Genomic DNA, 18,882 nt, shown 5'->3' with positions numbered 1-18,882 from the left:
CCGAACAATCCTGGTTTTTTCGTCACTAATCGTGGTCGGTGTTTCCACCATTGTGAAGCTCTGATCCAGTTCGTTCAATTCTGCGATCAGCTCTCTCCTCGGCCGGTTGCTGGTGTACCCCCCTCTGCTTTCAAGTAAATCCTTTAGGGTTGTACGCTTCAATTTTTCGTAAGCGCTCTCCATCCGTTCTGTACCTCTCCTAGGAAATCCAGGAAAATCCCGCCGCTGCCGCCAAATGTTACGGTTACCCTTAGTCTCGCTGAGAGATGGACCGCTTAGTAGCCTGGATCCCTATTGCTAAAGAGGGGAGAAGCTGCTTTCCATAGTATTCTATATGAGTCTCGCAAATATAGAATAATCTCCCTTAGCTGTAGTACAGCTAGGATACCCTTCTGCCCACAAAAACGAGTCAACGCTGCGATTGAGGGTCAAACAAGAACTCAGCACTGGGATGCCCAGCCTGCTTTTTATTAAGGTTACATGCACACAGGGCACTCCCAGGGGGAGAGGGGGGGGAAGCACAAAATCCCCCATCACACATTTAGATAGAGAGCACTGTCCTTTGACAGGCCACAATAGGATTACAGTACTTAAGATAACAAGTTTACAAGTTCATCTTATCAATTAGCAGTCTGGCTCCAGAGGTGATTAGACAATGGGATTGGTTATCCCTAAACTTAGAGCTGAGGCCAGCAAAAATGTGTATTTAGGCAATAGTTTCTAAAAGCTGAAAAAAAAGAGTTAACTCTTTATGAAATGATACTTGTTACGGTTTTCTTGGAGCCCTTCTTAGGCGCTGGCTTGCTGGTTCAGGCATTGCTGCTGGGAAATAAGCTCTTCACAACAAAATAACTAATGCTTCTGTAACACTAAACATTTCAGTACTTAAAGGGACATGAAACGCAAATTGTTTGCTAACTAATCTCTGCCACCCCAGAGGTGATGGATTAAAACCACCCTGGACTGATCCTGCCCGCACACTGACAAACACTGCTATCACGTGATGCACAAGAGCAGGGAGCAGCGGTGCATATGCTGATGCTAACAGCTTCCCACAATCCCAGGTGGACAGATTCCCTGGCTGAGAACCTTATCCACATGGACAGTGATAAATGAGGCCCCATTTATTAAATGCAGGATGGACAAGGTTTGCACTGAGGGACCTCATCCACATTGACAACGCGACAAGTGGGCAGCATCCTCTGCCTTCATTTAAAGGGACATAAAACAAGAGACCCTTTCTTTTAAGTTTCTGGATTGTACAGCTCTAACTCCCCCCACACAATTATTTTTATGGCTGTATCTATCTCCACCTTTGCTTTGGTAGAATACAGACTTTAAGACTCATTATCTGCTGGAGCATGCCTAGAAGCAAATACGCGGCTGTGAACTCAGTTGAAATACAATGCCTGTGTTTCTGATGCTAAACACTGATAAGGGGGGTGGATCAGACTACTTCAGGCAGTATAGCTATGTAACTAATTTTGCTTGTTTTTGAAAATTATTTTACAATAATTGTCAGAATTTTTTTTTAATGCAAACTATTTTTACTTAATTAGCCCTTTTAGAATATGCACAGATCTCAACATGTTTTATGGCACTTTAACATTGCACAAGCAATTGCTAGGCCCTCTGCTCTAGCGCAACCAGTTACACAAGAGCACAGTTTGTCAATCATCCTGATGAGATCAGGATGATTTAACTCTGCAACCCTTAAATTGGTGGAGAGGCTGAGTGCTACTTAACACTCACACAAGACTGAAACATCTGCATCTTTATATATGGGGCCCAATATTTCTCTTCTAGAGTACTCAAACTAGGGTTGCCACCTCGACCATGTTTTCCTGGGCGCTTATGAGTTACACATGCTGCAGGGTGTGCAGAGGGCAATATGCACTGCACACAAATAGTGACCCTGGACAGCACTATTCATGTTCCTCCCTGCACACCCTGCAGCATGTGTAACTCATAAGTGTCCAGGAAAACATGTCCAAGGTGACAACCCTAACTCAAACATGCATAAGGTGCCTCTGTCTCCAGCGCTCTCACTGCCATATGCGTTTACATGTATTACTATGGTGTTGGCTGTGTATTTGCTGGATACACGTCTACGGCCATCGTTGGCAAAAAGCATTTAAATGCTAGGAACATTAGATCCCTTTTACATTTGGCCTAGACTGTAGTTTTGTTTGGTGCCAGACTGGTGTAATGCAGAACACTTCTCTATTAGGTGCAAGGCTGTGCTTTGTAAATAAGGTCTGTATCAGCTGTGACTTGTAATGCTGAATAGCAGACCTACCTCCTCCAGCACTGCCCCTCGCACGCAGCAGGGTTGTGCAAGAGGCAGGCCGTCCTGTGTTTAATTAAAGCCATATTGAGTAACTGTTTAAATGAAAGATAAACTTCAGAAGTCTGCAAAAGAGCAGTGAGTGAAGTGACAACTCAAGGCCAGAGCAGACATGGATAAACTAAAGGTAAGTTCAGTGGGAGCAGACTGCTGCGTTATACAGTGATACAGAGTATAAACAAGCTAACTGGATTTAGGTAACTAAAGGCAAAATAGAGAAATGATTCTGCAGATTTCCATCAACCTTGAAATAACTTTAAAGATTTAGTATAGTGCTATAGGCAGGGGTTTTATGGCTGCTTAACAGATTAAATACTAAACAGAACTGGATCACATTCCGACATTAAATGTAACTGATCATAACAGAAACCTAGGGAATATAAAAGGTTAATAATATGCTGGGGGTGTAATACTATAATATAGCAACTGTCCCTTTAAATACCAAGATTAGCATCTGTTGCATTGACTTGGTACCAATCTCAGTGCTGGGGGAAGAAGCTAACACTCTGTATTGTGAGATGTTTTGAAAACTAAATCTGGTGTTTTATATCCACAATATACTTTATAGTTTCACATCTTGTTATTTGCAGCTGTTAAGTTTACAACTGGAATATGATCACTGCTCCCCTAAACTGATCTATCTTATTCCTAATGTGATGCCTCATTCTTGTACAAGCAAATACAGAATATGTTTTAATCCTTCCCTAAAGTAACCTTAGTTTTTTTGTTCAACCTGAGTAATCACGAATATTTGGTGTATCCCCGCGTATGCCTCTAGCAGCCTTTGTATCTCTACATGAATAATGTTCATTTGCTCTGCGCTTCCCTTACACAGAATATTTGTTCTGGGCTTATTTTCTTCAATTGGTTGTAACCCCATTGATGTAAAATGATCAAATCATATTTTTTTGATGTCTTTCTTCTCTCACACTCACACTGGTCTCTCACTCCTCACACTCACTTGTTTCTCCTCACACTCACTAGTCTCTTCTCTCTCTCTCTCTCATACACACACACTTACTGGTCTCTCACTTCTCTCTCGCCTCTCTCTCACACTCACTGGTCTCTCACTCCTCACACTCACTAGTCTCTTCTCTCTCTCACACACACACTCACTGGTCTCTCACTTCTCTCTCTCCTCTCTCTCACACTCACTGGTCTCTCACTCCTCACACTCACTAGTCTCTTTTCTCTCTCTCTCTCTCTCTCTCTCTCTCTCTCTCTCTCTCTCTCTCTCTCTCTCTCTCTCTCTCTCTCTCTCTCTCTCTCTCACACACACACACACTCACTGGTCTCTCCCTTCTTTCTCTCCTCTCTCTCACACTCACTGGTCTCTCACTCCTAACACTCACTAGTCTCTCACTCCTCTCTATCTCTCACACACTGTCTCTTCTCACATGCACTGGCCTCTTTCTCACACTCACTGGTCTCTCACTCTCCTCTCTCACACTCACTGGTCTCTCACTCACTGGCCTCTCAATCCTCTCTCTCACACTCACTGGCCTCTCACTCCTCTTTCTCACACTCACTGGTCTCTCACTCTCCTGTCTCACACCCACTGGTCTCTCACTCCCCTTTCATTTTTCTCACTGGCCTCTTTTTCACACTCACTGGTCTCTCACTCCTCTATCTCACACCCACTGGTCTCTCACTCCTTACACTCACTAGTCTCTCACTCCCCTGTCAATTTCTGACTGGTCTTTCTCACACTCTCTGGTCTCTCATTCCCCTCTCTCACACCAACTGGTCTCTTACTCACTGGTCTCTCTCTCGTCCCTCTCACACTTGCTGGTCTCTCTCCTCTCATACACTTGCTGGTCTCTCTCTCTCCTCTCACACACTCAGTGGACTCTCTCTCCTCTCTCACACTCAGTGGTCTCTCACTCCTCTCTCTCACACTCACTGGTCTCTCACTCCTCCTTCTCTCTCTCTCTCTCTCTCTCTCTCTCTCTCACTTCCCTGTCACTTTCTCACTGGTCTTTTTCACACTCACTGGGTTCTCACTCCCCTCTATCACACTCACTGGGTTCTCACTCCCCTCTATCACACTCACTGGTCTCTCACTCAGTGGTCTCTCTCTCACACTCTGTGGTCTCTCTCTCCTCTCTCACACTCACTGGTATCTTACTCCTCTCTCACACTCACTGGTCTTTCTTCTCTCACACTCACTGGTCTCTCACTCCCTTGTTACTCTTACTCCTCTCTCTCTCTCTCTCTCTCTCTTCTCTCTCGCACTCACTGGTCTCTCACTTCCCTGTTGCTCTCTCTCACTTCTCTCACACTCACTGGTCTCTCGCACTCACTGGTCTCTCACTTACCTATCACTCTATCTCCTCTCTCACACTCACTTGTCTGTCACTCCTCTCTCACACTCAGTGGTCTCTCACACTCACTAGTCTGTCACTCCTCTCTCACACTCTTATCTCACCCTCAGTGGTCTCTCACACTCAATAGTCTTTCACTCCCCTATCCCTCTCACTCCTCTCTCACACTTCTTGGTCTCTCACTCCTCTCTCTCACACTCACTCACTAGTCTGTCACTTCTCTCTCATACTCACTGGTTTCTCACTCCCCTGTCACTTACTGAGCCTGATGATCAACAACTCGCCAGTATGGAGAGACATTATGCAAAGTCTTTGAAGTCTTGTTTGATCATGATATTGTAATGTCTCCTTCATACCCAGAACCTGCATCGCTAGATCATCTCACCAGAGCAGAGAGACAGATCATAGGACAAACTGTCTCTCTCACACTCACTGCACTCTCTCCTCTGTCACTCATCTGTCTCTCACACTCAAATTCAAATGAACTTTATTGACATGACAGATTGTAAATCAGTGGTGCAAGATCATATACTTCAGGGAAAAGAGATTATGTGATATGGTGGGGAATTCTCCGGCTCTGTAACATTGTGTATAAAGTATAGGAGAAGATAGCAATCTCTTCCCTCTCACAGCCTTTGTGTGTGACTGTTTATACGCTACATATAACTACACTACTGGCTGCACCATCACAGCATAGCTTCCTCCTCCTGTGTCTCAGATAACCTTTGATGCCAGATAGTTACTGATGTACTTTGGCTGGGACCAGTTTAGTGATGGGGGAGTGCAGGGGGTGGTTTCCCTCCAGCCAATCAGATTCCCAGAGCTCACATCTGCCCAGCTGTTCAACCACATGGGACCTTGCAATGTGCTGACTTCAAAGCAGAGGGATGTCCGGCATCTGTCATTGTTTAACCCCCTCCTGCCCTGTGAGAGTTTATTACCCTATCGCAATCACTGCCCTGTCAGTGGGATACACTCATCTGTCCTGTCATTACTATCTGATTTTATTCATTTTTAAGAAGTCTGTAAATTCATTTTTATTTTAGAGATTATTGTGATAAGGCTAAAGAAACATAATGACTTGCTCTTAATAAATTATCACTCCTAATAAAAGCACAATTTGTGATGTGCAACATACCTTTACCATAAACACTACTGACCAGAGACTACAGTGTATCTTGTATTTAGAATATTCACCATGCAACATGCTACACAGTGACTGCTTGATCAGTGTAGAACCTTGAATATGACGAACAAGAAAAGATCAATATACTTAAAGGGACGATAAACTTATCTTGCTTTTGTGTACAAATTATTCTTTATCCCACAGTACCTGAGGGACCAAAAAACAAATTCTGTAATCTGAAAGGTCGCATATGAAATAGCGGGTTACCGACTTTGCTTCTTGCGTGGAACAAGTGAAAATGTTTCCCCCAAAGCATAAGGTGTTTGATATGCTTTTAAGAGGCTTATTAATGGGTTTATCCCTGAACTGCCAAACAATGCACATTGTGCTAAGAAAATAACAGTTTTATATGCTTTTTAAAACCTCTGTGTGTTGTGACTCAGAGTATATAACTTTACAAAAATGTTTCCAATTTACTTCTATTATAAAATTTGCTTTGTTCCCATGGTATTCTGTGTTGAAGAGATAAACCACTTTTGGGTAGTCATTTTGTGTTATTTTTAGGGGGCGCATTCCAGTTTTACAACTTGGAATTTTCACATCTGTCATCATGCACCCATGTCCTATTTGGGACATTTCTGAAGCCGGACAATGTAAATTACCCCCATCAAACCATATATTTTTGAAAAGTAGACACCCTAGGGTATTTCAAATGCTGGTATTTTAACACTTTCCATGCACTAATTCAACCACTAGTCTTTGTCAAACTTTTAGGTAGTCATTTTTTTGCATTATTTTTCACACACATTGTACTTTAGGCATATATTCTCAGTCCCTGTTATGTGTTACTGCCAAAGAGCACCTCAATATGTGTTCACCAACATCTCCTGAGTACAGTGATACCACCCATGAATAGGTTTGTTGGCTTCTTTGGGGGATGCAATGCCAAACTTCTGACATGTGTTAGTGATTCATTTTTCACATTTAACATATCTTCTTTGCCTATCTTCTTTTTTGGGGCCTTTTTATATACCCTAATTTATTTGCTTGCCATGAACGTGCATTTATTTGAGAAGTTGACACCCCAATGTATTGTATGTGAAGTGTTTTGATGCCTTTGATTCAGCCAAAAAAAATGGAGGAAGTATGTGGTGGTAATTTTTTATTTTTACACACCCATTGATTTTTTACTGTGATTTAGGAGAACTTGTTGTAAGTTATTGCAAGAAAACCCTCCAGGTTGTTTTCTGCAAGACCCTCTGAGTACACCCATGCCCCTCATGCATAGGTTTGCCAGGATTTTGGGAAGGTTCAGTTACATTTGTATGACTTGTAATTTGAGTTGAAAGTGAGAGTATTTCTTCTGATAGGCATTTCTTTAATTTGGGGCCTATCGCATACGCCAGTTTTATTTATTGCCATGAAAGTGTATATATTTAAAACATTGATACCCCACGGTATTGTATATGGAGTGCTTTGATGCCTTTGATGCAACCATTTTTGCCCAAAAAATTGGAGAAAGTGTATAGTGGTCATTTTTCAACTTGAATTTTTACACACATATTGCTTTTTGACTATGATTTAGGAGAGCCAGCAAGACCCCCTGAGTACACCCATACCCCCCATGCATAGGTTTGACAGGGGTTTTGGTAAAATACAGCACCAATTTTAGAACTTATAAAAAATAGAACAGTGAAATTTAAAAATCTGGCACAGTAAAAGTAAAAAAACAAACAAAAACAAACTCAGTAACAGTAAACGTAACCAAAATCCCCCAAAAAAACAACACCACCAAATGTAAAAAAAATAATATTTTTTTTACCAGTGTGTGATACCGCTTGAAGCAGTCCCCAATGCAGAGTCCAGGCTGTCCAAGGCAACCAGGACAGTAAAATGTGGTGTCCTTTCTCTGCCCCCTCTTGGTACAGAGAATTCTACTTTGCCGCAATCGGGGGGATTTTGAAAATAAAATAGGTGGCCCCAACTATGCTCTCTCCCATCACTGCCTTGGGAGCAGGTGCATCTTGGTACAAAATCCCCAAAATGATCTGGAGCTGAAACTATAAAAAAGTCAGTGTAATTTCGGGGTTTGCTTTTTTGAACAACAAAAAAGCTTTGTGGGTTGCAATCTGCATTAAAGGGCCATAATACCCAAATGTTTAAACACTTGAAAGTGATGCAGCATAGCTGTAAAAAGCTGACTAGAAAATATCACCTGAGCATCTCTATGTAAAAAAGAAAGATATTTTACCTCAAAAGTTTCTCAGTAGCCACATCCCATTGTAAAGGACTTCTAAGCAGCAAATCAGTATGTCTGTCCCGGGACAGCTAAGGGAGTGAGCTTACATGCACACTCATCTTATATCCCTATTCAGTGTAAGGAAGTTTACAATGAAATCTCATGAGAGTTAAGTAAAATCTCATGAGATCACAGTAAAAGAGTTCATGACCTCAGCACTGTTGATGCTGATTGGCTGATGTTCATTTCTTCATTTTTTTTATTTTTTTTTACCTGCAGCTGGGCTGCAGCTGAGTATAACTTTTTACACAGAACTTACTCTGCTGAGCTGAGGAACTTGTGAGGTAAAATATCTTCCTTTTTTACATAGGGATGCTCAGGTAATATTTTCCTGTCAGCTTTTTACAGTTATACTGCATCAGTTTCAAGTGATTTAGCATATGAGTATTATGTCCCTTTAAGTAAATTGCAACCTTTTTGTACCAGGCTGTTGTCTTCCGCATAATTAGGTAGGGCTGCAGCAGCAGATCTGCAAGATCAACCCCACCCATATGCTGGTTATAAGCCTTGATGCACACTGGCTTAATTGTGCTCTCAGCTCTGCCACATACAGAGACCTCCATAGTCCTCTCTGTGTGGATGGTAGTAAGAAGGTACACATCCTTCTTGTCTCTGTACTTAAGTGCCAACATCTCCTCTTGGCGCAGAGCTGAGGTCTCCCCCCCTTCGTAGCCGGGTGTGTGCAAGTTGTCCTGATAAACCTGCGCGGTTCTTCCGAATTGTACCGCAAACTACTGTATCAAAACAATACAGTAGCTTGAACAAAAGGACACTTGTATAAAAATTATCTGCATACAAGTGGTACCCTTTGTTCATCAGGGGTAAAATCAGGTCCCAGACAATCTTGCCAGTGGTTCCCATATGTTCTGGGCAGCCTGGAGGGTTAAGGTGGCTATCCGTTCCCTCGTACACCCGGAAGGCCTGAGTATACCCAGTCTCGCTCTAACAGAGCTTATACACCTTTACTCCATACCTGGAGCGCTTGGACGGAATATACTGCTTGAATCCCAGCCTTCCCTTATACTTCATCAGGGATTCATCCATGCATATATACCTTCCAGGTGTTTAAGCCTCTGGCAGCAAAGTGGGTAATCAGGGGGCGGATTTTATACAGCCTGACAAACTGAGGATGCTCCCTAGGGGGGCACAGGCTGTTGTCACTGAAGTGCATGAAATGCAGAATCATTTCATACCTCTTCCTTGACATACTCTGGGAGAAAATGGGGGTAGAGCAAATGGGGCTACTGCTCCAGTAGGAGCGAACAGAGGGTTTCTTTATGATGCCCATCAGCATAGTCAATGCCCAGAAATTTTTAAATTCTGGCACATTGATGGGGGCCCATTGCTGCTTTGCCAAAACAGTGTCAGGCTTTTCAGCACAGAACTGATGGGCATATAAATTAGTTTGGGCGACAATGTTCCCCAATACATCATCGCCTAGAAACACCTCCATAAACTGTTGGGGGCTAAATCCTGCCACATCCACATTTATGCCAGGATTACACTGAAGGGTGAAATATCTGGCCACTGGTGATGAGGCATTACCCACCCTTCAGCAGCAATGGCAGCTAGAGCAACACGTCTCCTTCTGACGGGGGGCTAGCAACCACAGATACATCACTATAAGTTTAGACTGTATCTAATGATGTATCTGAACATATGACAGGGTCAAAATTGGGGTCTGAGTCAGACATAGAGAAGTCTGACTCTGACGCAAGGATGGCATACACCTCCTCAGCACTATGGGCGCAATCAAATATACGGCGTAGGTTTCGGCGCAAGCGTGGGAACCCGTGCCGCCCTTAATTTCACCTTGCACATTGGGGTATTACATATACTGCACCATTAGATGCTAAACTGGCGTAAGTAGGACAAACTGGCGATCTTCTGAAATGTGCGCAAATACACATTTTAGTCGTCGCAAGTAACTTACGCCAGTATTTTGTCCACGGAAAGTCTCAATAAAGAGTAGTTTTATGCAAATTAGGCTAACACTCGTAAAAATGAACCGCAAGTTCATATAAAATGCGACACGTAATTACGCTATTCAAAATTCATATATAAACCCATGCGCAGCCGGAATTTTCTTCAGTGTGTTTGGATGGTTCGTTGAGCTACAGCACACTACAGTGGAGTGGAGGATTAGTCAGAGTAGAAAGAGAGGCGCGAACAGAGGAGTTAGGTTGCATTGTTGGTTGATTAAGCTTGTACACTTACACATCTTTATACATATTGCACACATATTGCATACATACATATACAAAGACACCACACTTTTTTTTCTAACACCTCACACATTTTTATTTGAATTTTACAGTGTGATAGGCTGAGTGTTTGGTTGTGATTGTGTGTGATTGAACTGGGAGTGAGTGTGTGTAGTGTGAGGATGGCAGGGAGAGGTAGGGCGGAGGGGAGAGGAGTGGCAGGGAGAGGAGTATTGTAGAGGACAGGAGGAGCAGTGGGGTCCCCGTCAGGGAGTAAGTGGAGCGGGGAGAGGGAGAGCTAGAAGGGATGATGGGAGGGGAGATGCCCGAGAGCCCCAGAGACCAGGTATATCTAGGAGAGGGACAGAGGGTGCACATGGGGACAGAAGGGGGGAGGAGGGAGAGGATAGGGAGGAACCCACACCAGGGACATCACAGGGAGCAAGCCAGGTGTCCATAGAGGATGAGAGGTTGAGATGTCCCAACTTCTCATTTGATGAAAATGTTGCCCTAGTCCATGCCATCATGGACAATCACAGTGCCCTCTTTGGGCAGGAAAAGGACAAAGGCAGTGCCAAAAGGCGAAAAACAGCATGGTTGGCGGTAGAGGATGCCGTCAACAGTGTGGCCCCGCTGAGGAGGACTGTTGAGGGCCTTAAAAAGCGGTGGAATGACTGCAAGAGGCAGGTGAAAGAATAGATGGGGCAGGAAGCTATGCACCAGAGGGGAACAGGCGGTGGTCCATCCCTGGACATAGAATATAACACCTGGCAGGAGATGATACGCAGGTCTCTGAGTATCACAGCAGTCCGTGGACTTCCAGGGGCTCGTGAATCAGGGACTGCAACCACAGCACATCATGCTGGTAAGTAACATCCCACACACCAGTATTATATGTATTTGAGATATAACATCCTTTAATATCACACATTCATGTACACAATGAGGAGCATGGTATTTGGCCTACTAACAAAAACATCTACAATTATATTTGACATTAATGCTACTTAACACAATGCAATTCATGATATGAGGTGGAATAGTGCAATACTAACTTGTCTCAGAGTAACACAGGCCACAAGCCACATGTAGAGTTTTCAGTAAATGGACACTATAGCCATCACAATACTTTTAGCTCAATAAAGCAGGTTCTGTGCCTACATCAGGCTAAAGTAAATTGTGTGATCATAGTGTCACTTAAAGAACACATTTTTTCCATCATTGACATGTACACATAACTATTGTATGAAACACATACCTGTATACTGCGCATATTAAAATCCCTCATAGCACAAATCACAATGTGCACATGCATGTTATAGAGTTTGACATGAGAATCAGTATAGGCCCTAGCATGTCTCAATGTACATTGTATGCCCACATGGACATATATCTGACTGTACTAATCCCTCTCATCATTTGACTCCTCCACAGAACCTCCTGTCACATGGATACAAACAGGCATGCCGCCACCACCACCACCACCAGTCACAGGCATGCAGCTACCACCACCAGTCGTCAGGCAACCACATGAACAGTATGCTCCCAGGCATGAGCAGGGTTGGATGGCTTCAGTTGAGGACCCGGAAGTGATGCCACCACCATTGACATATGACCCCTGGCAAGATTCCTGGCCAGAGGAATATTCTTCTTTTGGCTTTGAGGGGGAGCCAAGACAGCCACAAAGGGTCTATGTATTTACCCCCCCCCCCCAACACAATCTCAGGGCAGTCATGGCTTTAACCCACAGACTATGTCACAAGAAGTGCCAACTGGACAGGCTGAGTGGTCACACACTGGTCATCAGTGGGACTATCAAACAACCCTGAGAGCTCCACCATCCTCATCACTTGGGCGAGTTCCACCATCCTCATCACTTGGGAGAGCTCCACCATCCTCATCACTTGGGAGAGCTCCACCATCTGCAGATGAAAATATAGCTGAAAGTACTCAAGCACCAGCAGATACAGCTGAACCTGTCTAACAATAACCAGCAGATGCAGCTGAACCTGTCCCACAAGAACCAGCAGATGCAGCTGAACCTGTCCCACAAGAACCAGCAGATGCAGCTGAACCTGCACCTCAAGCAACTAGAAGCCCTGCTGCTCAAGAGCCTGTGGATGCATTGTATTCTCCCCTGGGTGAGGAATACATTGCACTCCAGAGGAGGCTCATAACAAGCTCCAAGAGCAGACAAAGAGGCCAAGAGAGGTTTCACAGGAGCCAAGAGAGGTTCTTCAGGAGCCAAGAGAGGTTCTTCAGGAGCCAAGAGAGGTTACACAAACGTAGCATAGAGCTGCAGAGGGACATGGCAGCATCATTAAGTGGAAGTGTTCAAAACCAGTCACAGATGATGCAAATTCTGTCTGATATGCAGATGTAGATGGACAATAGATGGCGAGAACAAAATCAACTCTTGGGTGTGTTGGTTGAGCCCTTTACACACCAGCAGTACACTGCCTCCAGCCTATCATCTGTGGCCAGCACACCAGCAGAAACAGAAGAATCTTCTCAAACCAGGAGAACAAGGAAATCCACTACAGTCACCTCAGCTCCCTCATCCAAGAAGCCTAAAAATAAATAAATATTCTTATAGTTCACCATAAATCTTGTCCTCTGTTATTTACCATATAATTGTCATCCACATCCATGTGAGGTGTGTTTTAGTACACTAATATTGTTAAAACATATAATAAGACCTGTATGGAAATGGCCAAAAAAAGTAATATTATCATGTTTATGACATATTCATTTTCTATAAACCACATCACATAGTTGTGTATGAAGGGTACATATAGTAATATTCACTTATAAGATGTAAATCAAGGTTTCTCATATCCAATATAAATTGGCACATGGGTATATATATATATATATATATATATATATATATATATATATATATATATATATATATATATATATATATATATATATATAATGTATTTACAGAAGGTGTGAACATAAGGTATAAACATCCATTTTCATTCTTCTTAATGATAGTCAATAAATCATAGTGACCTAAACATCAATTAAACAAATGAGATATTTTCAGTAATTAGGGTGGTTAAGGGAAGGGGGGTGGGATGTAGTAGTTTCACTTACATGCAGTGGAAATACGCAGTATGTAATTCTATGACCAGCTGCAGCAACAACAGCAGCAGGGGCAGCACCAGGGACAGCAGCAGCAGGAGCAGGGAGGGCTACAGCACCATGACCAGGGACCTCTGCAGCAACTAGAGCATCAGCGGGTATATCATGAACAACAAGGGCTTGTAGGGCTTCCAGCACCCCTTGTGCCCCACGATGCTGCCTCTCTATGTAAAGCAGGGGAAACATCATCATGGTGGCTAATGAGGGTGTGCATTGGCATGTGTTTTAAGGCTTCCGGGTGAGAGGTTGTGCTGTTTGTGATTGGTTTGTCACACTTGCAGGGGCAGGAATAATAAATGCTTAGAAGAGGTTTAACTGTTTGAGATTCGGCTGATATGTATGTGATTACGTTTGTTAGGCCTTCAGGGAGTTACGTTGCTTTTTTAGTCAGTGCAAGGCAGAGGCGTAACTAGAAACCACAGGGCCCAGGTGCAAGAATCTAAGAAGGCCCCCCCCCACCAGTGTTCCCTCTAAGGCCAGATGTGGGAGTGACCCAGCAGTGAAATAGTTAACAACCACACCTTGTATTCTGCTTTGTGTAGTGTTGGCTAATTACTCTAATTAACTATTTCACTGCTGGGTCGCTCACAAAACTGGCCTTAGGGGGAACACTGACCCCCCCCCCCCCCCAAAAAAAAAGTGAATTTGATACATATATATTTATTTATTTTTTTACATTTAACACAGAAAAAAATTGTGAATCCGATTACATGTCTGCAAAAGGAGGTACCCTGTGCCCACAGTCTGTGAGATGGTCTGACCCCCTATTACTGTATATAGTGACACTGTTTAACCCACCAGTACTGTATATAGTGAGTCAGTGACACAGTCTGTAATCTGCCGGTGAGATGGCTGGCCTGACCCTACCTGCCCAGTACTTTATAAAGTGACCACAGTAGTCAGTGACATGGTCCACCCCCCATACTGTATATTGTGGTACTGTATAGTGACACTGTTTACCCCCTGCCCCCCCATGCTGTAGTAACAAGGTCTGTAATTTGCTGGTTCCACAAACATACACACACACATACATGCATAAATACACACACAGTCACATACATACATACAGACATACACACACACATACATACATACATACATGCATAAATACACACACAGTCACATACATACATACACACACACACATATATGCAAAAAAAATACACACACAGTCACATACATACATACACACACACACATATATGCAAAAAAATACATACACAGTCACATACATACATACACACATGCACACACACATAAACACCAATGGGTAAAACAGAAACACTAACCCCTGTAGTCTTAGACACTAGTGAAGCATCATGTCACACTCACATGATATCAGTGCAGGCAGTGGCAGGTCAACATTTTTTTTTAAGCTGGGCCCCCAACCTTGGGGGCCCAGTCGCAATTGCGACAATGCACCCCCTGTAGTTTCGCCCCTGGTGCAAGGGTTGCTGTGCCTGCAATATGTGATGAGATGAGAATGGAGTAGATTTTCTGAATTCTGCACACGTAAGTCCTTACGCTGTATATTGGATACCAAATTGCATGTCTGTTCTATGTTAGTCTATGGGTAAAAAAAATACGTCCAAAGGGTGAAATATACGCACGTAACTTGTATGCTACCCCGTATATGTAATGCATATGTAATGGAGGCCTGTATGTTCTCTGTGACATGATTTATTTTTTATCTGTCAGAGAGGAAAAAAAATGCTAAAAAAAAAATCAACACAAAATTTAAATTAACTAAATATCTCTGAAAAGAGCCTTTGGATGTCAAAAAAATTACTAAAAATAAAATTAACCCCTAAAAAAATGCACAGAGAGCAAAAAAGTGCTGCTGTGCTGCTGCCAGTGATTTCTAGTGATCACTGGCAAGCTAGGGGTTAATGGCTCCGAAAAGAACCTTTGAGTCTAACAATTTTTTAACAAATATATTATCTAAATCTTTCTCTCCTAAACACAGATCTCTCTCGCTCCCACAAAAACGCAAGTGAGGAGCGAGAGGGAGGGAGATCCACACTGGTATATTTACAAATATTGACATGATCAGACAAATGGGATATTTTATTATTAAAAATTAAATTATAGGGGCAAGCTCAGAATGGATGACCCAAGCCTGCCCCTATGATGAGGCAGGCTATGGACACCCCCAGAAGCCCCATGATGCACTGGGCAAAGCCATCTTTGAAGCCACATGGGGGAGGGGGGCTATTTTATTAAAAATAAATATATATATATATTTTTTATTTATTATGTTAATTTGATAAGTGCCTCGACCCACCGAGGCACTTAGCACACTGTCAGAGCATCAGAAGCCTACCCGATGGGCTCTACGTGGAGTGAAACCGGAAGTGATCGCTCCATGGGCGCGATCAAAACGGAGCCCGGCAGTCAGGAACAGTATTGCAGGATGCCTCAACATTGCTGCAATACTGTTTGAGCAGCTGGAAGTGATCTAGATTACCCAAGGACGTGTCAGGCACATCCTTGGTCCTTAACTGACACCCTTTCTAGGACGTGCCTGACATTTACTTTACAGATACATTTACTTGAGTGGCCTCTATAAATACAGTTACTTTCCAATTGACTGGGTTAACGTTATTTTCATGGTAAGAAATCACACAGAATCCTATTGTGTTGTGAGACCACCAAATGATGATCTGTCCTTTATAAATAAATTACTACTTTAATTTGTCAGTGAGGGATTTATGTCAGAGCATAAATATTGTTCCCAGCTGCCTATTACATCAATAGGTTACTCCCTGCTGCATCTGCTCTCAAAGAAAGGTCAATGCGCAGTTAGGTGATCTGTTGGCAGAAGCTGGCACAGGGCGCTGATAAATAATTTACTGCCCTCATGGTTGTGAGATACTGCTGATATTCTGTATTTGTTTTTGTTGCAAACAATTAGCATTAACCATTGGATTACAAAGGGCCACCTCACAATGCTTCTCTGGCAGTTGAGGGTCATGTTAAAGGGCCATGATACCCAAATGTTGAAACACTTGAACGTGATGCAGCATAGCTGTAAAAAGCTGACTAGAAAATATCACCTGAACATCTCTATGTAAAAAAGAAAGATATTTTACCTCAAAAGTTCCTCAGTAGCCACATCCCATTGTAAAGGACTTTAAGCAGGAAATCAGTATGTCTGTCCTGGGACAGCTAAGGGAGTGAGCTTTTGTGCACTCTTATGTTATTTCCCTATTCAGTTTAAGGAATTTTACTATGAAATCTCATGAGAGTTAAGTGAAATCTCATGAGATCACAATAAAAGAGTTCATGACCTCAGCACTGTTGATGCTGATTGGCTGCTGTTCATTTCTTCATTTTTTTTATTTTTTTTTTTACCTGCAGCTGAGTATAACTTTATACACAGAACTTACTCTGCTGAGCTGAGGAGATTGTGAGGTAAAATATCTTCCTTTTTTACATAGAGATGCTCAGGTGATATTTTCCTGTCAGCTTTTTACTCTTATACTGCATTAGTTTCAAATGATTTAGCATATGAGTATTATGTCCCTTTAAGGGAAAGTAAAGACAAAATTACACTTTCATGATTCAGATAGAACTTTTAAAATAGCAATTTTAGACTTTCCATTTTACTTCTATCAGCAAATGTGGTCTATTCTCTTGGAATGCAGTTTCCTGCAGACCCTCTATCAGCTACATGCCCACATCAGATCTCAGCTCAGAGTCAGACCCCTGGTCCTGCAGACCCTCTATCAGCTACATGCCCACATCAGATCTCAGCTCAGACCCCTGGTCCTGCAGACCCTCTATCAGCTACATGCCCACATCAGATCTCAGCTCAGTCCCCTGGTCCTGTAGACCCTCTATCAGCTACATGCCCACATCAGATCTCAGCTCAGTCCCCTGGTCCTGTAGACCCTCTATCAGCTACATGCCCACATCAGATCTCAGCTCAGTCCCCTGGTCCTGCAGACCCTCTATCAGCTACATGCCCAAATCAGATCTCAGCTCAGTCCCCTGGTCCTGCAGACCCTCTATTAGCTACATGCCCAAATCAGATCTCAGTTCTGAACCCTGGTCATGTACCCAATCAACCACATGCCTACATCAGATATCAGCTTAGACCCCTGGTCCTGCAGACCATCTATAAGCCAAATGGCCACATCAGATAGATTCCAGATCAACCCCTGGCCATTGTCTGGTCTGTGTATGATTCCCACAAGAGAGTGTGTGTGTATTTGTGTCTTAAACCTTTGCATACAGGAAGCTGGCAGTCACAAGCAGTGAAATGTGTTCCAGGTGGACCTATAAACCAACACACTGACACCCCGTGACTCAGCAGCTTTGTTTAGCAGGCCGCAGCCCAGCCCTCCCCATAAACACCTCCTAAATCAGTGTGAGACCTCAGAAGTGCTGTCAAAATCTGTCACTCTCTCATATCTCATACGCAGTATCACAAATAACTTGTCTCATTTTATTACACCAATACTGATTCTGTTCTTGTAACGCACGCAGGGTTAGCCTCACATGACTGGATTTAGCTACAAAATACTAAAGCTTTATATGGTTATTATATTTATTCTATTGGTTTGTTATGTGGACATTTTAAGTCTAACATACATAGTTATCCAGTGCAACAAGTCACCCATGGGGACATTGCATTATGAGAGTGACATTCCAGTGTCTCTCTTGGCACCTCTGTCACTGACCTTATAACAGCAGGCGCAGTGACTGTATGGACTATAAGATGTCACGTGATGTATGATGTCATGTGTCCACGTAAGAATTTTTCTTTGCTATACAGACATCTTTATGGTTGCCACCTTTAGTTCAGGCCAAACCCGGCCACAAAACACAACAAAAACACTGTATCTCACACACACATACAAAGACACGCACCTAAGTCAATGCACTTGTATACTGCAGTGGCAGCTGTTGATAGTCTTAATATAAATGTAGACACTTTCAGTACATAAAAAAGGACATAAAACAGTTTTCTTCTATTGAAAAGAATAAAAAACAGAGGCACCACCATGGCCTAGTACCACCAACACAGGTATAAAGCTGATAAACAGTTGCAAATGAATACTCACAAACGTGTAGCACCCAACTGGTGCTAGCAGAGCAGGCTGGAACTTCACAGTAGTCCAGCAAACTGTTGATCCTCCATATGGAAACACTCAGGATTCATCAGGATTACCAATGTTAACGTGCCTAGATAGACAAAGAAGGCAAACCAACATGGCCAAATATCATCTAGACAGAGAAGAAATGTGCCCAAGTGCTTGTACTTATAAGATAGCAGGCACCTGTAGGTGCTGTATCAGCAAACTGGAACCAAAGCGTCGCCCAGTAGACTAAGCATGGGACAGTCCTCAGCGAGAACCAGGAACAGTAGTATAATTAAATTAAATAAGTGATAAACCACAGGAGGTGATAAACCACAAAACAGC

General features: G+C 42.9%; 1 protein-coding gene across 1 annotated transcript in view; it reads left to right on the top strand.

Moving 5' to 3' along the window:
- The first annotated feature begins 2,320 nt into the window (after window positions 1-2,320).
- LOC128652834 (homogentisate 1,2-dioxygenase) overlaps window positions 2,321-18,882 on the top strand; it is a 112,132-nt gene continuing 95,570 nt past the window's right edge. The window contains exon 1 of the mRNA XM_053705798.1: window positions 2,321-2,474. Coding sequence (XP_053561773.1) covers window positions 2,460-2,474 — 15 coding nt within the window. The 5' untranslated portion in view covers window positions 2,321-2,459. The remainder of the gene's footprint in view (window positions 2,475-18,882) is intronic.

The sequence above is a fragment of the Bombina bombina genome, chromosome 3 (genome assembly GCF_027579735.1).
Source record: "Bombina bombina isolate aBomBom1 chromosome 3, aBomBom1.pri, whole genome shotgun sequence".
Taxonomy (NCBI): Eukaryota; Metazoa; Chordata; class Amphibia; order Anura; family Bombinatoridae; genus Bombina; species Bombina bombina.
Note: the sequence above shows the minus strand (reverse complement) of the source record. Positions and strands in the feature narration are given on the sequence as shown.